Source organism: Cuculus canorus, chromosome Z, assembly GCF_017976375.1.
Source record: "Cuculus canorus isolate bCucCan1 chromosome Z, bCucCan1.pri, whole genome shotgun sequence".
NCBI lineage: Eukaryota > Metazoa > Chordata > Aves > Cuculiformes > Cuculidae > Cuculus > Cuculus canorus.
This window is the reverse complement of record NC_071441.1, coordinates 12,717,956-12,744,675: the sequence shown is the minus strand read 5'-3', so window position 1 is coordinate 12,744,675 and position 26,720 is coordinate 12,717,956. Positions and strand designations below refer to the sequence as shown.

Below are 26,720 nucleotides of genomic sequence, written 5' to 3'. Positions count from 1 at the left end.
AGAAGAAAAAAAAACATGTCTCTGTATTAGAAACATTCTTCAATTATTATTTGTTATGATGATCTTACTATAATAGCAAGTGTTATATAGTATTTTTTGATCAATATTTTTCTGATCTCATAAAAATAACTGCCTTTCTGACAAGTATGAAAAATACACTCTACTGAAGGAACTTGGGAGGAAGAGAAAGAGTAAGAAGCGTATTGTATGTGGCTGCTTAAGGCTCATCTAAAACATTACTATACTAGAAACAAGGCTTCAAATTCTCCTAGTCCTGAAAAAGAAAATACTCCTACCAATGTACTACACATGACTTCATGTTCTTCTAGATGGACGTGCATCTTGGATACTCAACTCTCCTTATACCTGACATCAGTGAGTGTACTACTACTTCTCAGGTAAGCAAAAAATAACTATGCGTTTCATGAATCATCCTCATTTCTGAACTCACCTTACATTTTTACGTAACAGAATACAGTTAGAGGTGTGATGACAGGAAGCAAACTATAACATTTCAACAGCAGAAACATTCCTAAGCAAACAGTCAAAGCAACACAGAATTCTGCACCAATACCTTGAATCTCTGTACTGCGTCTCAAAATATGGATTATCCTGTATTTTTTTTACCATAAAATATTTAACTTCAGAACAACAGCTGGTCAAGTAAAACATACTTCAGATTGCAGAGATATATTTAGTTTTCTTCAATTTTCCCTTTGCATTTTTATTTTTTTATTGTCAGGTTTTGGATGCAGAAGAAAATAATCAACAATGGAAGTTCACTCGCTTACCTCCAAAAATGAAAAGCGAACAGAGGACTGCATGGACTGCAGGGGCTTGTTGGGGTTGGGCTCAGGCTCCTTGGGGTGAGACTGCAAGTTAAAATAATGTCATCTCTAGTAAACAGAAGGTTTAGCAAGAGTTGCATGTTTTAGTGTAGGAGTTAGGAAAGGAGTTTTGGTTAGAACCAAAACAGTAACATCCTCCTGAATGAAGTGATTGATTGTAGCCACCCAGTTTTTGACTCAAGATGAAACTGATTTAAATAAAAACAAATATGAAACCTGATGCTGCTACATGTACTTGACTATGTTAATCTCCCTCCACAAACAACACTTGCATACAAAGTCCAAAAAGAGGGAGAAAAAATGCTAGCTTGTTCCAGACTTCTAAGCATGGCATGTCTAATCAAGACATGCAGTGGGGACATTTTTTTCTTTTAAAAAACTCTAGGGTTTTTTTTAAAGTCTTTGATATGCAAATCAGTTTTATGAAAAACAAAAGGAAAACTAAAACTGATTACGAGCTTTCATCAGCAATAAGAAAATGGTATTGAAGAGTCACAATTTGAGAGCCTAGAACATGGGGACTCCCTGAAAATTAGAAGTGACCTAGCTAGGTGGAATTAATTTCCATCAATTTCACTATGAAATTGCTCCCTCACAAATACCAAGCCCTTTACCTAGGTAATCAAATACAGATATAAACAACTCATCAAAAAAACCCATACTTGAGCACTGGGCTCTGGAGGTAACTTCAAGAAGCTGCCTCAAGTGCACCTCCATTCAAAAGGTCTCTCAATAAAACAGCCACTGACAGACTTCATGGATGCTCTTCTAAAACATACTCATGCAGTCATAGCTCTTGCCTCCATGAAACTTTGTTTTTTAAAAATAGGGGTTTTTTTAAAAAAAATAGGTTTAACAACATGCCTCCTGTCGCAGTTAACTGAAGTTACCTGTTCCAGATGTCATGGAGCTCTGCCTTCTGTGCAGACTAAGAGAAGGCAGAAGCTTACTGGCAACTTTTTCCAGATCATCCTCATAAAGATTTGTTCTACTATGTGCCAGAGCCTTGTAGCCTGCCAATGAAAGCACTCCTGTCCTCTCCTCAGTGGAAATGCGGATGGCAAACAATAAGTACAGCTATCTACCACGCTAAACCTTTGTTTGCAGGCGCATGACACTTAGCTAGATTTTAAAACCCTGGCATCAAAACCTTTCAAGGTAGATAACGGATCTATTTTTTTTTTTCCTGAATTACTGCTTCTAAAACAGATCAGGGACAACATTTTTTTGACATGGTACATTGTTGCAACCTTTCCTTCTTAAGACGCTTTGCATAGGACACAAAGTTTGGCAGGGACATGCACAGAGTCAAGGTGAGTGTGGGCGCTGCTGCTGCTATTTTCTGAGCAGGCTACAGAGTTAAAGCAAGCTCCTGTGGCTGCTAGCTGTCCTTGCACAATCCCTGAACTGAGTGCACAGAAGAGCACACTGCCAACAGCCCAGTGGCTAGATATACGCGAGCTGTATTTCAGCTGCAGGCTAGCTGTGCTAGCGCAACAGTATGTCTAAGCTAATAAACGCCGTTAAGAGCCACCGGCTCAATATATCATTCTGAAAATGGTTAAACTGAACCCAGGCTCACATCAGTCAACCCATGCAGGTCTGTGGATAAAGGTATGGATTGACAGACTCAGATTTCTGCTCTTTCACCGGGGCACTCTGTTGCACTGGACTGACCTGCCACAACATGGAAAAATCTTTGTGTACGGTAAGTACAGGCTTTTAAGAACTTTTTCTGTAGCTGTAAGCTCTACCTGCTCTTTCTCTTACTCTCCACTGCAGGTCTGCTGTGGTAGAGCCAGCAGTTTAACCCAATATGTGTGCTTGTTAGCGTGGCCCTCGCTGACTACAGGCTGGGAAACTCTCCTGCGCTGTACTGGCAGTGCTCAAACTGCTGTTCCTGGGGGTTCACAGCAAGGGACAAAGGTAGGTGATGCAGACAGCAATCAGCCTCCAGCAGGATCAGAAGCAGGGAGGGGAACTGACACCAATCAAAAGAGAACCCACATGGAAGGAGAAGAACTGCCACCAGCCGGCCAAAAGGCATGGGACTGCAGCAAGGAGAGGGCATGGATCTGCTATGGAGTAACGACTGAGGGCAAGGAACCTACTAAGGCCGGTGTAGTGAAAAGGAGAGGAGAAAAAAAAACAGGTCTGGCACTGAATGAGAACATAACTTCAGATCTCAGTATGAGACTCCTAAGTCACTTTGCTATCAGCAAATCCTAGTAACACCCGGTGGCAAAGCACATACTCCCCTCTAGGGAATGGTGCATACACAGCAGGTGGAAGTCCTACACCTGCTAGTAATTACTCTTATGCTTCCTGATATCTATTACTGTAACACACCAGCATCAGTCATGGCGCCAACACTTGGGGCATTCAATATCAAATGTGCTTGTATTATAGATCTATAAATTCCCACTGAGTGATGACACTGGAGTGTCACTCCAGTCCTTCTATAGAACTTGCTTTTCAGCTTTTCTTTTTTAGGACCTACGAATTACATGCAAAAACCTGTTAAAATAAATTATCACAGTGCATATGCACGAGACTGACAGGCAGCCTTAATTCTTTCATTTACTAAATTTGGAATGCTTCAATGTGGATCCTTAATATTCTTTGAAAGAGCTTTCTGCAAGTAATGAATATGGAGTAGAATGACTGTACTAATTTCTCAGAGAGAAAACGTAATTCTAGTCCCGACATTTAAAATGCATTGAAAGAAAATTCATAAGAATGAGAAAGCAAAGAATGTTTCAAGGAATAAATTGGATTTTTTTCCCCCAAGATATGTGCTTTATATAGATGATAGAAAATAAGAATTTGGGAGACACGACTTTAGTCTGCATTGACTCAACTCTGACAAATCATGAGAGAATGACTCTATGGGAAACATTAAGTGCCAGCAACCAGAATATGATACTTTCTTTCCTCTAAAGGTAAATTAAGTTTACCAAGCAGCAACTGTGATGGCAAAAGAAAGTCTAATATATGAAAAAGTTAAATATATCCAGACAGTTTAGCAAAAACAACAATCAATGATGAATTTAAAACATAATTATCAATTTTGTCAGTACTAAATATTGTCAAAATGTGGCAAAGCAACTGTAATTATGTCAGGTTACCATGAAAAAGGAGAAAGCAGTAAGCAATTATCTCATATTACAAATACACACACACAAGTTGAAAAAAACATTAACATGAATAATTTTTACATCCTTTGCAGTTAGTGATGTTATTCTGATATGATGATTACATAATTCAGTGAAGACTGATGTAAAAATACTTAAATTGCCACACATCAACAGGAGTATAATTATCAATTATTCATGGAAACCATTTTAATGAAGTGCCTGATAAGACCCTTCCTTCAAAACTCCTGAGAAATTACTAATGTCTTTCCTTTTTTTTCAGAAATACATCTAGAGCGTAGTCTGCTCACACTGCTCTCAGCAGATGATGCCAGACTGAAATGCAGAATTTCTCTCTTGACATTTCACAAACGGAGTACTGGGGAAGCCAATATAACATCTACACTTGTTCCTTGGAATAAAGTGTTCTGTTACCTTCATGTGATTATTAGAATAAATTATTTGCTATGCTGCACACTTTCCTATAACCCTCTCTTTCAAACATGGCATGTGTCAGAGATAATACCTTTCACAGCTAAATAACTTTACCACAGGCATCTGCAGCATTCACATTTTTTTTTCCTCCAGCAAGAATGGGGAAGTCCTAGGGAATACTAAAGGATCTGACATAACCCTAGCTATTTACCTAGATAAAATTAGCAAGTTCTCATGGTGACTAGAACATGCATACATACTGGACTGACATGTCGATGTAGACATTAGGTATGTATGTACAGAAATAAATATTTGGTTTAGACTAACAAATTTTGGGTAAACATATGCTGGCAATTATAAATAAAAGACTATACTTACTGACACTACACATTAAAATTACATATTTTCATGTACTTACTCTTTAAATAGCTGAAAGCACACAAATTAGTTAATCAGTTTTAAGCGAGTACCAAGTAAACATACTGCTAAATTAGGTAAACATACTTGCTGCAGAGACTATCAGGAATCCTCCAGAATGTCAATACAGTTCATTAGTTTAGTTACATGTGTAAAGAATGTCTCGTTCCTGATGAATTTTCACAAAGAGCATTTCTATAACGCTTTCATCTCTCACAGTGCTCTCTAGTATTCAGCAGAGATAGAGGCCCTTCTAAAAGGCAGCACTGGGATAAACGAACAGTAACAGAGAGCTGGAGAAAAAGACAGACACCACGGCCTAATGACAGATTCTTCCCCTACAAGCTGACAGGATACTCCGTGCACTGAGATGCAGTAACTTTAAATAAGCAGAAATGCTTTCTTTCCAAATGTACTGCAATATCCTGGCTCCAGGCTTGCACATTTGCAGAAACCAACTGCAATGCATTTAAAACATGTTCCTTCAACCTGGAGCTGCAGTGCTCCCAGACTGTCAGCACAAACGTATGTTAAACAGCTCCTGGTTGCACGAAAGCCGGCATCATGCAGAAACCATTAAAATATTAAAGACAGACAATACTTACTCCAAGGTCAGCCCTGGAATTTGTAGCCTTTCCCGCTGGGCTTTCATTGCTGTTATGTGTTAGCACAATCTATTGTAACCATGACACACATTCACTGGCAGCATTCTGGCGATGACAGAGAGCCAAAATGAACCACTATAAAGGAACGGACTAACGATCTCTTGGGGGTAGGGGGAGGACCGCAAGTTTGGGTCCTTCCACCTCTAGCTGTCACGAAGAGCTGCCGGCTGAGTCTCTCAGGTTAGCACCAGCGCACGCTGCGCCAATTTTGTGAAGCCAACGGTGCCTTCAGTTGTGCACATCAAGTAATTTATCCTTGGTATTTTGCAGCAGCAGCCACCGCGCTGACACACACACACACACACACTCTGCACCGCGGAGGAAGGAGAGGTTCCCCTTGCTACGCCAGCCCACAGCACCAAAAAAAAAAAAAAGAAAGCCTCTATCCTTAAGACAGTTTCTCTCAGCAAATGTCAAACATTCACCACCCACTCTGATCCTGCCGAATAGGATTTAGCCATCTTGTTTAAGTCACATTATCCCTTTCCTCGGTAAACAGACAGGCAGTTTCTGCAGTAATAAACCAGCAAACCACTGAATGACAAAACAAGCTCTTCTCCTTTAACAGTGAAAATTAATTGCCAAGGCATTTGAAAAAAATATATTCTTGTAACACTGAGGTTACTACAAAGAGAAAAGTTACCATTCTGTTCTGCTATAACTGCACTTGAAACTTAAACGGAAATAATCTACAATTTTTATTAAGGTTGAAAGCCAGACCTAGAGATTGCAGAGAGGTGTATCAATTTCAGGTTTAAAGGTAACTTAACTTAAAAGTAAACCATTACAAAACAGCTTATAAAGAGTTCCAGGTCAGTGCTGCTGTGTAGGATGCTGGGTTTAATTTAATTATATTCCCTTTTTATGTACTACCTCTTAGCCTGAGGTTATCCTTTTAACAAATAAATATTGTGAATTGTTTCATGAGGACTAACAATTTTTTTTAATGCTCTATAAAACACCATGAAAAGCAAAAGCACTGTGCAAGTACTTATTCTTTGTAATTTAAGAGCTAGAATATTTTATCTCACCCGCATAGTTTTCCTGAGCAATTCTGAATTTGCACCTCTTGCACAATATGATAACGTCAACCACAGAAGTTTATTTTCCATCAGAGCTTTGGCCCTGCCCCGGGAATGGAGAACTTACAAAGACTAGCCAAAGCACAAGACCAAATGAAGCTCCTGCTTTTTGGGTCCCTAGCTCACATTTGGAAGAAATTAGTGAGCTCACAGGTACAGAGCTGTGGGAAATCTCCTTGTTATGGATGGAAACTGCTGAACTGCATTTGGTGAAATGGATTGTTCTTTCAACCATACAGCAAAAAAACTACCATTAATTCTCTCTTTCTCCTACGTATTTCTACTGGAAAGTATTTTAAATTTAAGTTATGTATTACCTAGAGCCTTCACCTACAGACACTGAAAACAAAACTGAAGGATACACAGAAGTATGCATTTGAATTTGTAAATCATAACATCTGGATTCTGATTACTCAGATGAGGCCCCAGGAAGTTCTAAATTCTCCTACCTCCTGAAAGAATGGGAAAGGACTATACCTAAGAGGTTCATTTCAACATCGCACACTCTGATGGGTGAATTCACAGATTTGCAGGGTCATGCAGATCAATTATATGTCCAACTCTGACTGGTTCTCTAGAAACACGTTCTTCAAATTTTACTCAGAACACAGCAAAACATTTTTATGAAGATATTCTCTTCAAAAAAATTCTTGGAAAAAACAGTACAAGAGTCACCTATCTAAAAGTCAAGCATCCCCAACACAGAAACTATCAGGTGAAGCTGTCCATGCCTACAGGTTTCTTCATGACAGAAAATGGAAATAACCATTTAGGAATAGAAACCTAACGAGAGAAGCAGACTACAGCCACAGGCCTCTGGCTACGTCCTAGCATCCAAGGACAGACAGCTCCCTGTTCCCATTGCTCAGTACCTCTGAAACCAAGCTCTGTTCCCTTAAAATTCCTCTAAGACTTCTTCAGCCACTTAAAAGACCTGGTTTTGACAGAGTCAGAAAATTGTGACCGTGTGGACACTACACACACACACATTTATGTAAGCGTTATATAATGTTCAAAAAGCTTAACTTTTTGAGTAATAATCTTCACTTAAGCACTTCTATGTAAGTATATGCATACATGCATAACACCAAGTACTTAATTTTTGTTGTATGAAGCTATCTAACAGCTTTAAATTTAAATTAAATTTTCACTGAAGGCACAGAAAGTAGCAAACTGCATAAAACCCCTAGGAGGACAGCAGCTCTGCTGAATCAGGATACTACCACAATTATTTCTGTATACAAACCAGCAAAAGGACTGGCTTGGAAGGAGAAAGTCTGCCTCCTTCGAAAGGACTATACCAATTTTACATGTTAATCCTGTATCGCCAACTTTAACACCAAGGTGAATTGAAGAGAAGTCCACAGTGGAGGTGGGTTTTTTTACACTGTTCTTAAAGCTGTGCAACAATGAAAACCAAAAAAGAATACTCTGTCACTAAACATCACTTTAGAGTTAAACACTGCAATTAGGCAGTAGGTGTACTTTACCTGCAGGAAGACTGACAGCTTGTCTTGTCTAAAGGAGGATGAGACAGACTGGCAACAGGGCACTGCAGCTTAAACATAAGCAACTGCATATAAGGGCTATTTTGAGACCATAATAAATCAACCTCTTTCTTGAGCTAATTCATGCAGGCACTTCACATCACATTAATGCTAAATTATTCTAAGCAGAGACTGTGCTATGAATTGACTTTGAAAATTATTCTTTTATATATTTTGCTTGATCCAGACTCAAGTTTGGAAAATCATGATTTACTGAAAAACAGACAAATACATAGCAGTAGATCAAATTCTGCCCACCATTACAGTCTTACAGTTTTTGTAGGAGTAAATGGGAACTGTTTCACATACCTCATCTAGCCATATGACAGAGACGACAAATATGCACTCCTGGTTCAAGATGTAACAGAAGGTTTTTGGTACACAAAACCAAAAAAAAAAAAATAAAAGGCCAGCCAAACAAAAAAAACTACAACAGCTATTTCAGGTTTGTACATCACATTCCTCTAACACTGCAGAGTACAGAAGTATCAGACAAAGCAAAGGATAAGTAATGCTATCCACAGCTGCAGAAGATGACAAAACAAGGAAGATGCTACTCCATCAGAAAAACTAATTAAAAAGGACTTTAACTTCCGGAATAATTCCCTTGAACATCACCCGCTTTTCCCCACCCTCACAATACGACAATCCCCACAGCAGCACCAAGTAGCCTCTGTTCTGTTTCATGCCCCTTTTAACATTACGCATAATAATTTGCAATGTAAGTGTTCCTTTTATCTAGATTAACCTGAAAAAACTGACAAATTTGACTATATTGATAAAACTTCCATAGAGAAAATTTCTCACCTAGAAAGAATCTAAAACAAAAAGTCACAAACAGTACAGAAGGCCTTTAAGAATTGTACTCCTCTGCAAATGTAAACCCTGATCTCCTCTTATATAGTTCTACAGAGGAAAGTCAAATTTTAATTATGAAATACAAGAATACATGGTTAAAACCAAGCAAACCAGCAAAGCACAGTGCAATGTTTTATTTCCTTGAAACACGAACCTGGAAGTCTCTTCCTCCACATGACAATTAAGCAGCTTAATATTCTATGCAGCTGTTGACCATGCTTGCTTTTCTTCTTAAATGACAGTAACACACAACAACACCATTAAAAGTGCAGGTGGATCTGTCTTTCATTAGTCTTTAACAGTAATTACACTCAGATAATGAGCAAATTAGGGCATCCTTTGGTTCTGCATGCATTTTTGGCTGATGTTTTCCAAAGGTACTCAAGAGTTATTAATCAACTCTTAAGGAACAATGGCAATAAACACCCTTCTGTGACAGTCCTTGAACCAAAGGTTATTTAATCTGAATTTCCATCACCTAATCTTCTCAGCACACTATTTCAGACATTTATGCTTTTCTAGTTAACACAGTCTGTTTAGCAATACTTAGGTAGACTTACAGCATTCAATTTTCACCTCTCAAATAGGAATTGTGTTTTGAAACCAAAATGTGCCTTGCTTTAAAAGTAGCCATCAGAATCTTGTGAATACAAGACTAAAGAATGTCCAAATTGCAATACCAGCATAAAGCAATTTACGATTTTCTGTTGGTCAGGGTTCTCAATCTGCCAGTTAAGGATAACATCTACGTATCTTACAGAGACATTGTGACATTTAACTGTATACCACACTTTGCACACAATTAGCAGTGAAAAGTCCTGAAATTACAGATAGTTTTTAAAACAGATTTCAAATTCTAGCACAGGATAAACAATTTCAGAATGACAATTTAGTTAGATCATTTTATCTTGACTGTTTTTCCAAACACTATATAGTAAAACTTACAACTTAGTTATGAAAATGGAAACTGTGCTGCCTTCATCATCCTGGCATTGACAGTTACTACTTGGTCTCTGGCCTCTTCCTCCTCATGAGGAGAAAAATGAGTACACCTTAGAGGCAGCACTGATGATGTTCACTGCAGTGAACATGTTGCAGTCTGATTCCACAACTGACTGAGGCTTAAGAATAGCTTCAAAAAGTCACAACGACAGAAACAAACACTTTCGTCCACATTTTCTACGTAGTCAAGTTGCTGTTTTCTCATGCTTTAAAAGAAAATTTGAAACTTTTATTTGCCACTTTGTAAGACTGCATCCGCTGTGAAAGTCAGCAGCATATACTAAGTGACTACATATTCACGTCACTGCCTGGGTTACAGATTTGTAACTGAAAAGTGTTACTCAGGGACAAATTTTTCCTGAGTTTTATGTTGCACTGCACATCCTATAAGGATGAGAAGACATTAACAATGTATGTGTATACCTATGCATATGTATTACATACATATTTAACACAAATCTATATGTATATATGAATATATAAGGCTTTGGGTTGGTTTTTTTTTCACTGCACTTACTCCAGCACGTGATAACTTTGCATTCTCTCATGCCAATGAGAAAGTTTGAGATCTCAGGATCTACTGTTAAATAAAGAGCAGTTCACCATGACGCCACAGCAGCACTCTCAACAGATCAGCTTCTACTACTCCTGCCTGTCAACTGTCTGCCACCTCTTCCTGCAACATTCAAAACTTAGCTTTGTGAAACTCTCATAGATGAGCAGGTGAGTAATTTTACCACTAGGTTGAATTTTTGAACCTGAGACACTGCAAAATCCTCTAGCAGAAGGCAGAGCTATAAACCTGAGAACATTCAAGATCCTAACAGCCGCTTCACTGCTAACACTGTAGTTTCTAAAGAAATTCTAGCAACACAGAAACAGTTGAGTATAACACTGCTTCTTGGCATCAGCAAAACACAGCACTAAAGAAATGGGTGAAAAACAAAAGCCCAGCCTCTTTTTTTCACATTCTTCTCAATACAGTATGCCTTGCAGTTACTTAATAATGTGCACAAAGCAGTCTGAAATATGAATCTGCTAGTCTGTTACCTTCGGCTGAAGTCAACAGACTGACCAACACAACAAGTACGAAACACATCTCATGCTTCAGCTATCTGCCATAAATGCTCAACAAGTATTTTTCTTATCTATCTGTAATGGGCCAATTTATTCTGCGCTTTGTTATTTACCACATACTTTCTCCAGAAGTATTAGTCACACAGCTAAGGAAATGATACCAGATGGTGAAACAATTTTTTTTCTTAGATCCCTGTCTGGTATGTCTTGCTCCTATGTGCAGATTCAAAATAATTGCCCAATTTGCAATGGCAATTAATACCTCATCTGGTCAGATTATGCAAGGAAGAGGAGAGGGGCTGATTTCTGTTTGTTTCTCTGGGCAAGGGAGGAGAAGCAGGTGAAGTAGATGACAGGTGGTCACAGTCGCCAGCACCCAGAAGCTCAGTTTGCACAACAGGCTCAGCATGGCATGCCAAAGTAACCTCCCCATCACTGCACGGCAGTGGTTAGACTTTGGTAGAATCTGCACTCTCCTTGTTTGACTGTGTTCAACACATGTCAGCCACAGCACTATAAACTCACAGGGTAGGAGGAAGACCATTTGGTACCCTGTGACAGAAAGACGTACTAGATAGCCCCTTCCAGACTTAAGTTCTCTAAGTCTCAACATTATAAATCTACCGACATTTACAGGCTTACCCATAAATCTGACACTAGCAAGCAATATACAATAACGCATTTTATTAATGTGTCATTGGAGTACACAGTAAAAGCTCAGGTGGTCTTACAAAAAAAACCACTTTGCCAGAGCCTATTTAGAGCTGTAATTCTTACTATTCTGCAAGGGATTTGGTTTTAAGTCATGGTTTTAAAAAGCACTCTATGATATTAAAACTGATTTTTAATTACTTTTTATAAATAAGCTGCAGATTCTGCTGTTAGCTCTATGGTATTGTCTTCCACTAAGTAACAGGAATAGATAAAAATAAAGTGTTTATTAGTGACGTTAATTAACCATTAAAAATAATAAAGCTGCTGTGTAGTCCTCTGGTAAGTTAACCCCAGAACTGGTTGTCACATTAAACACGTTAACTAAAAACACTGACCCTAAAATACTGCAGATGAAAGTAATCAGTAAGGTGCACCAGACAAGATTCAGCAAAATCTCACTCCTATTCCTCCACAGTGAGTTTCCACAGATAGTTCTGACATTTTCCCTGCAGCCATAATAACCTCCTTGTATGCAGGAGCAGAAGATTACAAGCTGAAGTGGAACTGATGCTGGCTGATCCTACAACACTGAGAGCTTAGAAGACAGATAAAAATAATGAAGGTATCTGCCTGAAAAGTGATAGAGAAGCTCTCTACTCTGGTCTAAATATCATTTGGATTATTAGAGGTGACAGCAAAAAGCACAGCAAGAGGTTCCATCTAATGTAATGCATTTGAGTAGCCTTCCTCATACTCCACCACAGCCTCCCATCTCCTTTTATTAGGCAGCATCACTAGGCACCTTTGAAAGCTCCAAAATAACATTCCATACAAAACTGAAAGCAGTGGCATATCTTTTGTAAAAATTTTTTCTTCTGGAAAAAATCCCATATAGCTTCTTCAGATTCAGACAACCTCCAACAATATTTTACATACTACAGGAATAAAAAAATCATAATCTGAAATTAGAAAGCAATAAAAATAGCTCAACTAATGAAGTCTCTTGTAGACATACATCAAGCTACTATCAAAACTGCAAAAAGCCTGAGAAATCAGGCTTTAATAATAATTACAGTCTCAATCTGCACTGCCTTTTAATACAAAAGAAACAGCATTAAAAAATATTAGAGGCAAAAATAGATCTTCTTGAAGACTTCTACCTTACATAGGGCTTAAACAGTTCGGGGTTTTTTTTTAATATTCAAGAGCCTCGTTACACAGGTATAACCCAAACCCAGGGTCTTGCTGAGTATTTGTTTACCTTTATTTAAGGTATATTGTCTTTATGTTGTCTTTATTTAAGGTCTATTTCAGTGTTTACTGCTGTCATTTAACTTTCCTGTATTTATTATTCCATCAAAATAAATACTCTGAAAACATAAAAAAATGTTCTGTCGAGTAGTTTCATAGGATCATGACAGTATCTGATATCGTCTTAAAAAGTTAAAGCACAAATAAGACATTTCATTATTCCATAATCCAGCCTTGTCTCAACACCCTACACCCAGCTATCAACAACTAACACATACCTAGAGAGTCACTAAGGTCTGTTTTGGCTGATCAACTGACAAATGATCCCTCATTAAGGGCCCGTCATGTACACAAATATGCCTTCAGGAGCTTCTCGCCAGCATCTTTGAACAGTGATCACGTGTGTATGAATTTTTTTCCTAATACACGTCCCATTTCTCTCTAGACAGTAATTAGACAAACACAGGTAGGGAAGCACTCTGAGGCAGCAGATACAGAACACTCAGTCTTTCACAAAATAACCACAAAACAACGAACCTGTAGTTCATTGTCTTTTTTAATCTGCTTTATGCTTACATAAAGCCCTATACACATTTCCACAAGGAATCCTGTCATTACAGACAAGCACAAATGAATAATGTCTGTTATTAGACAGTATTTCCTTCTAGAAAAGCAGACACTTAAAACATAGCATTGTTTAAGCAGAATGTTTTGGCAATTAATTCCATTAAAGTAATCATATGCTATAAAGGAAGCTAGAAGGAAGTCAAGAGATCATCTACTCCTTCACCAAGAAGTCCATTACACCTCTATTACTCCTATCGCTCCCGCTAGCTCTTTGCCTCACCATTTCTTAAAAGCTGATAATGATTCCACACTCCTTGGCACTCCACTCCTCTGCTTCACTATTCACAGAGACAGTAAAAGTTTCAAAAGTTTCTAAGGTGAATCTCCCTTGTTCCAATTTAAACACATTATGCCTTGGTTCACTCCTAATATTATAGAAAACATTTATTTCCTACTCGTGACACGTGTCCCACATGTTTCAGAGACTTTTACAGTCACCCCTCAGCCTTCCCTCTCTACAGGACATAACCCAGGCTTGGTAAATATTTTTCCACATACCATGTCAATTTTTCAAAGCAGCTGACAGTTGTCATTTGTCCTTCAGCTGGTCCATCTCAACACATAGCAGTCAAACCTAGATGCAGCACTAAATGTAGCATGAGGCCTTGTAGAGTTCTGTTTGGGGTAGAATAATGCTGCATGTCTTGCACTTCAAAACATCAGCTTCCCAGCAAAAAGTGCCCTCTCCCCAAAATCTTTTTTCTCCCCAACTAGCATCACACCATGGAACCATTACGCCTTATGGATCTCGTTGCAAACTGACACGTATCTAACAATGCTGCACCTGAAAAGCTGAGTAACTTCTGCTCAAGTTAGAAGTCACCCACTTTTCCTATTTTCCTTCGTATATTTTTGCGAGGTTGTCAGAATGATTTTAAAACCCCATATGGCTCTTCAATATACTTGCATCCTTCCCAACTTGTTGTCTACTGCCAACTTAATAAATACTATCATCTAGGTCACTAACGAAAAATAATTATTAAAGCCAGTCATCCAGGCTTTATAACACCTGCAGCCCATGGTAATTCCTTGCTGAGCGTTTCTACCCTACACGAAATAAAGCAAAAGGTCCACAAGGTAAGAACAGCCCCATCTCAACCCTGATATCCTCCAAAACAAGTCTGCTGGTCTGGCTTATTGGTAAAACTTATCTTAAAAACACAAAACAAAGTTCAGATTTACAGGGCAGTAATCTAAAAGCTTTACAAATTCAAATACACATAGACATTCTTGGTACTTCTCAGATTCGTTTAAACTACAAGAACAGCTGTATTTTTAAATGTATATGAAAATATTTAAAGTGTCTCCTAGCAGAATCCAGGAGAGGAGCATTCACAAAGCATGACAATGGTCTATTAAAAAAAATCATCTTCACCTGCATCCCAATGATACTAAGAAGAATTGGCAAATAATTGAGGCTGAGTCTGAAGCCATACACATGTGGATGTAGAACATGGCTGTTTTAATCCTATTTCCATCACATGCTGTTTTGAAGTGGGATATGTGTCTAGCCGCCTGAGTGCAAAATAGTACGTTGTAACAGAGGAGAAAAAAACATTCCCAACATCTATGTTCCCTGCACAACCTTTACAAAGGCACAAGTGAGCCAGAACAATAAGAACTTGTTTCCAGCAGCATGCTCAGCCCCACATTAGGGACACCTGTGATAGCACGTTGGTCTCAAATGCTGTGCTTGCCTTCACTGCCTAGGGGCATGACCACACTAAACATTCATGAGTGAAGCCACTGGGATATGAGAAAATGTGATTACATGCAATTACACTGCCTTTTGCAACGTAGCAACTAACACACAATGAATATAAAGTAGGAGACTCCCCAAACCAGCCTTTTAGACTGTCACTTGCTACCCCTGTGGCAGTTATCTGCCATCCCTTTCAGGCAAGTATGGCAATATTATGGATCCATTTACGCTCAGTACTCTTTCTGACCTTTTCATATGCCTGTAAGAGATGTCACAACCCAGCTCAGTAAATCTCACAGGTCTAAGCTTGACTGGCTTGCTAGCAAAAAATGTGACAGAGAAGCAGAAATGCTACAGCATTTGGGAGAAAGGACAAGAGGACAGAGATGGCAGAGAAGAGCAACAAATGGAGGGAAGGGAAGTATGCTAATACCGCGTTAGCTGCTGCCACAACTAAGGGAGCAAAGACTCGTAAAAGACTAAAGAGGCTGAACAGGCTGATTAGCCCTTGCAGAATTGCCCAAGCAGTATTTTTATTCTCCAAACCCACAAGGGAAGAGCTCCATCCTGCTATCATCCTTTCCTCCTTCCCCTTTCTTTTCAGTCCACCACAGAAGCCACCAACCTTCCTGTTATCCCAGGTTGGCATTTTTAGGAGGGCAAAGGATTGCTAGAAGGATAGCTGTATGAAGAAAAGCGGAAAGAAAGGAAGGCAATCATGAAGAGCTAAAAGATTCAGAAAGGGGATCCATTACGGCAGACTGACACGGGGAGAAGGAAGTTTGCCTATAAAAAAGACTAGCCTATATGAAAACTTAGTGAAAAAGCAAGGTGAGAGACAGGAAGGATTGTGGGCCTATGGACAACAGCCAATACGAAGGCACAGATGTCATCCAGCTGTAGAAACAGCAAAACAAGCATGTGAGGACGTTACATGAACTCAATGGTCCAAGAGCATTTTCCCATTACACATGCTCTGCACGTACTCATTCTTTGGTCCCTTACTTCCCTGTCAGGGGTAGGAGTACACCAGATCAACAACCTGCAAAGGATCTTCCCATTTGGCTTCATCCAAAACAAATCTCTAGGGTGCCTGTGACAGAACAGCACAGTATAAAACAATGTGGTAGCTGTACAATACAGCAAGCTAAGAGGCTAACATTATAAAGTATCTACACAGCTACTTTTCCAGGTTGCTGAAAGAAATCATAAAATCGTAAAATTATGAAATCATAAAACTGCAAAAAGGCCCTAAAGTCGTAAGGCTTTTACAGGGAGCTAAAAGTTGGATCGCAGATGGTTTTATCACTAAATTAGTCATGGGAAAAGGAGACACTTTCCCTGATTTGTTATGAGAAAAGAGACACATGATTAAATGTGCTGTCAAACTAACCTTGCACTGGTGCAGTGAGGCAACCTGAAGAGCAGATATGTCCTGGTAAACAGACTGAACCAAACAAGGATGTGACAACTGAAAAGTGTAAGGACTAATGATCTCGCTTTATTAGGAAGATCCATCGAGAAAGCAGCATCAGTGAAGGCCTGTGAAATGATCACTAGAGACCACTTAAAAACTGCAGAGGAATACTTCTGGGATTTTAGGGCACATGCGTCATGACAATACAGAGTGTAATTAGTTCCAAGAAAATATCTGAATATGCATGAATTTTCCAGTAATTCCGTGACAATTTATCTATCTGTTGTGTATAAAATTGTAGGGTCTGTGTCAGGGGTTTTAAACTCATGTTTGGAGGGTCTGTTCCCTCTGGTGTCCAGAATTTGCAAAATTCTGAATAAACAATTCCTCTCTTGATGATGTAGAGCTTGGCTTACTGAACACCAGTAACAGATCCGCATTTCAGACAACAAGGTGGTCTTTCCAATATTTTTATCCCAAGCTAAGCAGGAAATAGGATTAAGATCTTGGCTTGGAGTTCTGGGGGAAGCCCGCAAATGGCAGCTTTCATTTGCTCCTCAGAAGATACTGAAGTATTCTGTATAAACAGGAGTTTCCCAAATGCTTTATAACGAAGCATATGCTGAGGACTACAGTGTGGTAATCCAGCTGAGTGACAAAGAAACTGCAGATAACAAATACATGAATATCCTTTACGCTAAGCAACAGTACTGGTTTAGAATACTGAGAGTAATAACAAATGTTCAAATTTGCATTTCATAGGAAAGCAGGAAGGGAAAAAAAGGACTTGGCCCCTCCGCTAAGACAGAACATATGTGGCTCACTGGGATTTCATGATCCTGACATCTCTACAAAATCAGCCCATACTTTACATAATAAAATTGCAATACTTAAAATTTCAAGGGGAAATTCTATAATGCCAGAGTGCCTACCAGAAGATGCAAGGCAGGCAGATCCCTGCTGTTCATCAACTGCCTCCTTCACCTGCGAGCAGATATTTAGAATACAGGTGATATTATTGCTACAAGAGGAATAACTATACTGTGTAGGAACCCAAGTGATTTTTTCTTGAAATAAAACAAAACCAAAAAAAAACAGCAGAAAAAAACTCTATCTAGAATTCTTTAAGCAGAGCAGAGATTCATCAAACAATCACGTAATCTCCCTAGAGCTTCACCATGACCCCAATCCTACAGAGGCTAAATGTGTGCAAGCTAGGAATTTCACAGCCCTAGAAAGCTCTCTCTGCAGATCAAGAGATTATTCAAATCTTTGTAGAATCAATGACAAAAAAAAAAAAAAAAATCAATTAATCAATACAGCATAGGACAGCCTGGATCAAGCAACTCCCAGGGACATTACACCTCCTTTGTCGTAAACAATTCTTTTGGACAAACTTCAAATTTACCTTAATGGAAGAAAACTGGGCTTCCCAAAATTAATGCCACTGGGAAATAAACAAACAATGAACAAGAGGCTGTTCCACTATGTCATATTTTCAAGGTTTACCATATGAAATTCAAGCTGCACTGACTAACAGTGATTACGCACAAGACTTTCTTCTACCAGTTTTCTCAGTGGGTAAGTACTTTCTCTGGCAGCAGAATAAAACAGGTGGTTATATGGTCATTTGTTCTTGCTATACAAGTCTGAAGTTTTATTAGAACAAATATCAAAGAGAAGTTGCTTTCCTCACTCACAATGCAACTTCTGTTTGCACAACAAATGAGGACACACCAATGCTAATTTAAAAATACTTACATCAAGTATCCTTCTGAAATATTTCTGTTATTCAACATGCATTTATTACATTTACCACTGACAGTCAGAATTTAAACATATAATTGTGCTCACAAACTTAAGTTACTCCTGAGACCTCAACCTGCTGCTCAGAGATCACTGCTCTCTTGCCCCAGCAGCTCACATTTCCAGATGCTAAATTCCCCCGCTCTTACTACATGCTTTGCTGCTTCCATGCATGCAGAAACACTGCAAATACCATGAGCTGCACGTTCAACAGGTAACGCAGGATATAAGGACAGAACCAACAGAAAGAGCAGTTCAGCAAAAAAAGCTGCAAGTTGAAAAGGCTGCTCAGTGGACTGGATTGTTATGTGAGGACAGCAAGAACAGTAGGCCAGACAGTTTGTCAGATCTCCATCCCATTACTCTTCTTTGACTTATTGTGTAAGGTACACTATTCAAGTTTTAGTAGCAAAGTGATGATTTTTTTCCCACTGCTATTTCTTTCTAGAGATTCAATTATTCTGGCACCTTAGCACCCGCCACTACATCACAGCAATCTATTCACATCTCCAGCAATCCATTAGCCATGAGATCCGGCCCTCAAACATCTAGGCTGAACCTGATTCACTACAAAAGAACTATTTGCACATATACAAATATTTAAAATATTTAAATTTTAATATAAACTATTCTACTGCAAAAACATTTTTAAACTCGGGCAAAGCACAGAGGCACTCAGATACTCGATTTTCTTTCTTCCCTCCAAGCATCATGCAATTCCCTCATCTAGAAATGCTATAACATTCCTACAGGACCATAACTTGACCCCAGAGGTTGATTTCATTTTGCTTTTTCCCTGTGCCTTAATCTGATCATAATTTTGATAAAGAATCATTTAAGATTACTCTTCATTCTTGATCCTGTCCTGTCCTTGCCCAGCTATCAAACCTGAATTCCAACAGGGCATAGCACCCCCCTAGAGAGCACTGTGGAGACACATGGTACCCAGTTAAGCATGGGTCAGTTGATAATTTACATTCTTTAGACACTACAGCACTCACAGAACAACAGTAGACAAATATCACATTACACATTTAAGCTTTAAAACCTGAACGCTCCATTTTCTGGACATCAATTCTCCGAATAGTCACGTTACTTCAACAAATTTCGTGATATTCCAGCCTTTGTAAACACACCCACGTGATTAAAGAATATAACGGCCAATACTATAGGAACATGCCCCAATAATACAACAACAAATAGTTTTAAAATACACAAGTCCTCACTACCTGACTCTTTTTTTTGCATGTTCATATGAAGTTTGTGTAGATGCACATATGCAAACAGATGAGTGTGAATTTACTACTAATAAGGTTTCACAATGTTTTAAAATAACTTCAAGCATCACAAATATCTTTCACTGAAAAGGTACATGATGATTTACATTAAAAGAGATAGTTCCTTTCTCTAACATGTGATGTGATAAATCATAAAGAAGATGTCACTGTGTAAAACCCACATTTACTACTAGCAAATGAGTCAAGAGACAACATGCAGAGATACGGAATAATATCGGTACGAACAAAGCGGGGATGCAAATGTGTGTGTGAAAGCAGAAAAAGAAACAACAGACCAAGAATAAACAGAATGGCCTATACTGATAGCCAAGGACACAACTAACAGCAATAAAATAGCAAGGGATGTGGTGTTTACATTAAAATCAAGCCTGCACTCTCCACAGAACCAAAGACTTGTCTGCTGAAGACCCTGCATTGACAACAGGAAGACAACATTAAGGCTGCAGCATGCTGCACATGCTATTACTCTTCCCGTTAGCCCAACACAACTTTAAAAGAAGAAAAAACAGACAATGGGCAGCAGACTTGCTAAATTTATGGAGGCTGAAGTAAGCAAGATCGTGAGGAAAAAGAATCATGCTACGGTAAACTGCTGGCTCCAAAGGATACAAAAAATGTGTCCCAAAACAAGTTCTCCATTGTCAATCACAAGGAAACCAAAAGATGTCATGAGGATTCAACAGCTTGTGGCCTTTTGTCTCCCACATCATACACTAGCGACCTGCCCAGACATATAGACTGTGTGAAGTATTTCAATTCCTTGTTCAGAGTTTGCATCAAAATCTCAATAATACATTCATTAACAGATCTCAAAAGGAAGCTGTCAGTGGAGCAATCTACTTCATACTAAGGAGACAGCTTTTTTTTTTTTTACAAGCCCACAGAACTTTACCATCTGGCTTGATGCTCTTCAGCATTTTCATCATTGATAAGGAAATTAAGACTTAAAAGCCACTACTGGAAATTCAAAGTTGAAACACTGAAGAAATTATAAGTATTGAGGAGAATAAGGTTGTCTTATACGAAACAATCTGGATCTCCTGGTAATCTGCGCTCCTTTAAACAAAAACATATTTTAGCAACAAACACAATGTAAAGCACATGGAAACTTAGAAGTGTTTACTGCACTTTGGAAGCCAACACTACAAAAATTAACCTAGGGATGCTCAGAAGATATTGGTCTACCAGTGTGTTGATGTGACAAACGGTGCCGATATAGAGAGCAACAGAACTATAAAAGGGATATAGGACTTCTATATATACACCTGTAGCACAAGCAAAATGTCACAAAATTAGACTTGCAAAGAGGGGAAAAAAAAATTCCTCTCAATGACAGCCGTAGAAAAACCCTGGAAATTCAGGACTTGCATCTACTTAAGTTTGCCAGAAAGACAGAAATGAGGTTATTGAGCATCACACAGTATACTGACCATACTATACTGCCACCAGGGAGAAAACCAGCTAAATGAGCATATTCTCATTTAAAACAGCAGCACACAGAGAAACAGCACTAGTAATGCAACTCTAAAGCATATGCATCTTCAAATCCAAATATGGACTATGGAGAGTAGTACCATTTGTGTTATTTTTCAGTTCTTCACAGTTACCCAAGGTTCATTTCCCTGACTGTCACCCACAGTTGTGTTCTTCAAGTCACAAAGAAGCCTCTTCAATTAGGAAGATAAAAGCTCAGAGGCAGCTGTTTGGAGAGGGTTAGGCTTTTACAATCAATGTATTTCCGTTTTGAGGCATCCTTTGGGTGCTCTGGCATCCGACCTAAACACCTTTCCTTATCACAGGTCGCCCATCTGTAAGCACACATATATACATGCACACAGAAACTGTCAATCAATCAAATTCCAGTTTTGTCCACCGACATGACAACATTACACTGGCCTCAGAGCTTTTTTTTTTCCCTCTGAAGTATGGTTGGAATGATTTCATAATTCCATTTCACTTCACTACCTCATTCCCACTTTTCCCCAAGGTTAACTGATAGTCCATATCTATCATTGATAAAAACTTTCTTATGAAATTGTTATTAGCTTTCTTGAAAGTTATTTAATTAAGCCCTAAGCAGGCAGTAGTTTTAACTAGTGTTTCTCTTGAAGTCTTGCCTGGTGACACTCTCATGTTGCTGTTATCCAAAGATATCAGCTGCTTCACTGTAATGCATAAATGAATTTCATGAAAATTCTGTGACCAGCTTTGACGTTTCCACAGGTGCAAAGAGATTATATACTTGCTGCTACTGAACTAGAGTCCAGATTTCATAATTACTGAAATTAGTTTCAGACATGTCAAGAGAAGGACAGATGCAGGAACAATAAATACATAAAAGTTATCTAGCTCTCAATTAAACTGAAATTGATAAATGAAACAAAAGAAAAAGGAAAGAAATGATTTAATCTGTAAAAGTCAGGTATTTTACTTCTATAGAGAAGGTGTGTTAACCTCTGAAGTTGAAAAGAAAGGACCCTCCTTTACCTACCCACTTACTTCTTTTTAAGGGTTACTGTTTCTTAAGAGTCCTCTTCACCTCACAAAAGGCTACTGTTAATTTATTTCTAGAAAAGCATTTTAAACCAGAAGGTACATACTTAAAAGCTAGTCGTAATTTTTGTGTCACAATCTTTGCCCTACCTCTCTGTACATTCTGCTCTGTACATTTTGCTGTAGTGTGTAGGTATAGGAAGGAAACAAAAGAGGACAACAACACAGATGCCTTAAATTCAGTGATGGAAATTCACCTGTTTAACACATAACATACCAACGAGATCCTCTCTGGCCACCTGTTCCAGCTAGATATACTCTGAATGTGTAAAGGATAGTGATTTTTTTAATTCACTCTGGCATTCTCTGGTTCACCAGGGGTTCTGCATGTTTCATACACAGACATTAGCAACACTTAACTATGATGAAATTTAAACTGTATTTCTGGGTCTGGCTTAACACTAAGCACAAATATCTCCCCTTGTTATCTGGAAGTGTTTGATGAAAACTAACAAGTCAATAAAAATATCATAACAACATATAAATAATCCAACCCTGTAGTGGCACTGTGCAGAAATACACTCTGATATAATTTTCTGATAGAGTGCAAAGTGGTACAGTAATAGGCGTGCAGGTTTATAATCATATTAAGTTCATATAAAGTCAGTCTTGCTGCTGAAGACGGCCCTAAAGAAGGCTTCCAGCCATTCATTCTACCTACACGCCACCACACCCTGCTGCCAGAAAGGCATTTGTGCAGCTGGACACACTGAAGAACCTGCATGAACCTAGCTGCAAACTTCATCAGCTTTGCCTGCGTCCACACAAGCACTTGTGCTACCACAGCCAGGGGTTGCTGAGAATGGAAAAGCTCACTTTCTTCTCAACTAGCACCCCTCATCTCAGTTTATGTCAACTATACTGATCTTAAATTTAAACTTGTAGTGTGTTTTTGTTTCCAAAACACAATGCATTGGAATGGATGCCACAGCTAATGAACTCAGAATAACAGCTACCGCACAGGTGGACTCCTCTGCTTATGGGTTTGCTGGCAGTAAATCATCATCCTCTTTCGCTGCAACTTAATAAAAAACCCCTTGAGTACTACTGCTGGCATCAAGTTGAGCACATAGCTAAAGAAGTCAAAGAGCTCCTGATTGGTTCAGCAGACTAGGTAGGGAAAGGCTGGTACTCCATAGCTTACTGAGACTTCAAATCAGCAGCCTCCTTTATGTTGTCTCAGAAAATGTACTTAACAGTTATTTCCATATATATGGAAAAAAACTCTGTACAGTCCAGCAGGTAGTCAGTCACATACAGAAGTCACAAAAGAAAGTTTAAGTATTTTGCACACTAGCTCTTTGAAACATACACATGGTGAATCATAAGCTAGATCTCTTTCCTCATGCATTCCTCTGTCCTTTCCTCCTCTGATTGTATCACATAAGAGACTAACAGAACATTTCAAAGATGGGGGAATCCGAGTGGTAAAAATCAGTACTAGTTATTCATCAACTCAAACCCTGCCTCCCAAGCTTCTCTACTTAATCACCTCTGAGCCAACTCTCCCTGTCCAGCTTAAAGACACATCCATTAGCTATGAAGCTCCAGAAGACAAAGCAATATGCCTACTTGGAGCCATTCAGAACCTCTAGATGGTTGTGGCAATAAGAACGTAGGACTTCCCATATTTTGAAATTCAGTCTTCATCTCAACATGCATGCAACGCTCAAACATGCAACGCTCAAACAGAGCAGCCAACGTAGCCCATACACACAATCCCTGATGCCACAACCCTTGTTAACAGCAATATAAGCTTTGTTAACTAAGACAGCAGTATTAAAGGTATTTTAAAATACCATCTGCAGAATCCTAAGCATTTTCATAACTAAATATGATCGTGCTGACAAGGGTCTATTTTTTCACTATACTTTATTAAAGTCCCGGCAACATTACAGAACGCGCACTTTAATCTCAGTAATCAGCTATAAAAATACATATGTAGGTGCAACCGAGGTGATTGCTTTGCAGTCGTTTTTCAAACTTGGAGAAAGTTATCTAAAAACATTATCAAATGTGACAGCAAGACTAAGCAAGGTCACAGCTATGGATAAAAAAAGAGCCTCAAGAGCCACTTTCTGTTCTGGCTGAAGTCAACAGGAGTAGAGCCATTACCTTCAACAGATGCAGTCTTTTGTTTACACAACTGTTAATATAATGACCAACTGTACCAAAATAAGGCACAAAAAAAAATCATTTTCCTTAACTCTTTTTATCATTCTAATAATCAAATACATAATATAGAATTAGTATTACATTTTCTTGAGTTTTCCTAAATAACGTGTTTGCTTACTACTTAGTATAGAGACTTTTCATGTGTCAGAACATGAAACAAGAAAGTCTTCTCCAATTCAGCAGATGTCCTATGAAGTACACATTTCTGGTTTACCATTTAAGTCAGAACAACAGAGCACTCAAGTGCACCTTCCCAGCAATTACAGTTTCAGTTACATACTTACTATCACCAAAAGCTACACACCACTAACAATTTGAAAACAAGTATTTAAAATTAAAACCAAATAACTGCCCTTCTGTGCAAGGGCTTAGGGTTTTATTCACAACATGCTGACACGTTAACACAAGCCTGTTCAAGTACAGTAATTAAGGATCTCATAGTCCCAAGGTAATTTTTGAGAGAAAGTAGCACGAGAACTGAGCTTGTTCATTAAGGTATTTGTCTATGTTCCTATCACAATACTTTCTTAATAAATTACTAATATAGAACAAGAAATAAAATAGATACAAAAATGTCAAGCTTCAAAACTAAACAGACCAAAGAAGCTAGAAAAAACAAAGCCAAGGTACAGAAATCTGAGCAAAGCACAACTAAACGACAGCATCCGCGTTCATATATTCTAACTCAGTAACAATTTGTACAAGAATATACAGTCTTTACTTCCATTAATTGAAATAGTAGCTTAGTAAGTTTATACCTGTAGTAGATTTCATCTATTCTTTGTTCCTACCTTTTCATCCACTGATCTAATCACAGAATTTCATAAGAAAACAGTTTTACTTACATGTCAAGTTTCATTTCTATCGCTTGTCAAAAAACTAAATTTCTTCCTTGATTTTTCACAAGACAAATTTTCAATACATAACAAAAGCTTCAACATAAAAACTTTTAGGTACTTCAGAAATCCCCCTCAATACCACCTCTAAAAGAGGGAAATAGGCATAAAAAATGGTTTTCATTTACAACCTTGACTTCTTTGTATGTGTTTTAAGGCAGATCAACTGCCACATTTAATCTTCACTTCAACTACTCTGAAAAGATGACTAGCCTTCTCAAAAATTGTCAAAACCACATACTACAATGAATACAGTAGAAAAAGCTTCATATACTTACAAACTTCCCCTTCTTGGAAGGCTCAGCTCCTTCTGTAACAGAAAAAGAGTTACATTGTATTAGGAATAAAACTTTAATTGGAAGTCGCCTTGTAAGACAGGCATTGCAATCCTCCCATCCCACCAGTGGCAGATAGATAGAAGTGCTGATGTTGGACTACAGTAAAAGACAATACAGATTTTACATGCACCACCTTTTACTTGATGGCTTCCATTCTTACTTGAAATATTAACACTAGTAATTGGAAAAGTCTTCACCTTCTCATAGCAGCAATATTAAAATATTTAAAACAATAGCTGGATTTCAAAGAAAAGCATTATAGTCAGAGGTATGATGCACTGGTAAAAGTATTAAAATTTGCAAGATCAGTGACAAAGGACACAGTAAGTTCTTTCCAGCATCCAATCACATGCAAAAGCTGTTAACAGGATCAAGACCTGAAAAGGTGATTGTTACTGCCAAGGTTTCTACACTATGTTCTTTAGCTCAAAAAAGATGAAGTACATAACAGTTTTGTCAATTATAAACCATTATAATTCATTACAAAATTCTGCAAACTGCTAGCATAGTAACAGAATCACTGTTGTACAAACACTTCTACACTTTTTGCTGAGAACAGTACGACTATTATTTGTGGGACTGATAAAGACAGCCTGCTAGCCAAATGGAAACTACAGACAAACATTTTATTAGTATTTTAGTGCAGAAGAAAGCCGCAAGATCCACAAATTTTTGCCCATCAGAAATAAGCATAATATATATACCCACAAGCAGATTATATTTCGTTATATAAATCACAGTACAGCTAATGCTGGAAGGGACCCCTAGAGATCCTCTGGTCCAGCTTGCTCAAAGCAGGTCCAATTACAGCAAGTTGGGTCTTGAACATCTGTAAAGATGAAGACTTTCACAAACTCTGACCCATTTGTTCCAGTGTTCAACTACCTTTACTTTTCTCCATTTCTGACATTAATTTATATTCTGAATGCTACATTAGT

At 38.4% G+C, this 26,720-nt stretch overlaps 1 protein-coding gene across 7 annotated transcripts in view; it reads right to left on the bottom strand.

Moving 5' to 3' along the window:
- The window catches only part of MAST4 (microtubule associated serine/threonine kinase family member 4), a 261,302-nt gene that overhangs the window by 120,532 nt on the left and 114,050 nt on the right, over positions 1-26,720 (bottom strand). For 4 of the 7 annotated variants that reach the window (XM_054054161.1, XM_054054162.1, XM_054054164.1 and 1 more), the window contains one exon: positions 25,723-25,754. In XM_054054161.1, the coding sequence (XP_053910136.1) occupies positions 25,723-25,754 (32 nt within the window). Of the gene's footprint in view, positions 1-791; positions 873-5,439; positions 5,557-25,722; positions 25,755-26,720 lie in introns of those variants that run through there. The other 3 variants (XM_054054163.1, XM_054054166.1, XM_054054170.1) reach the window with 3 other exon arrangements.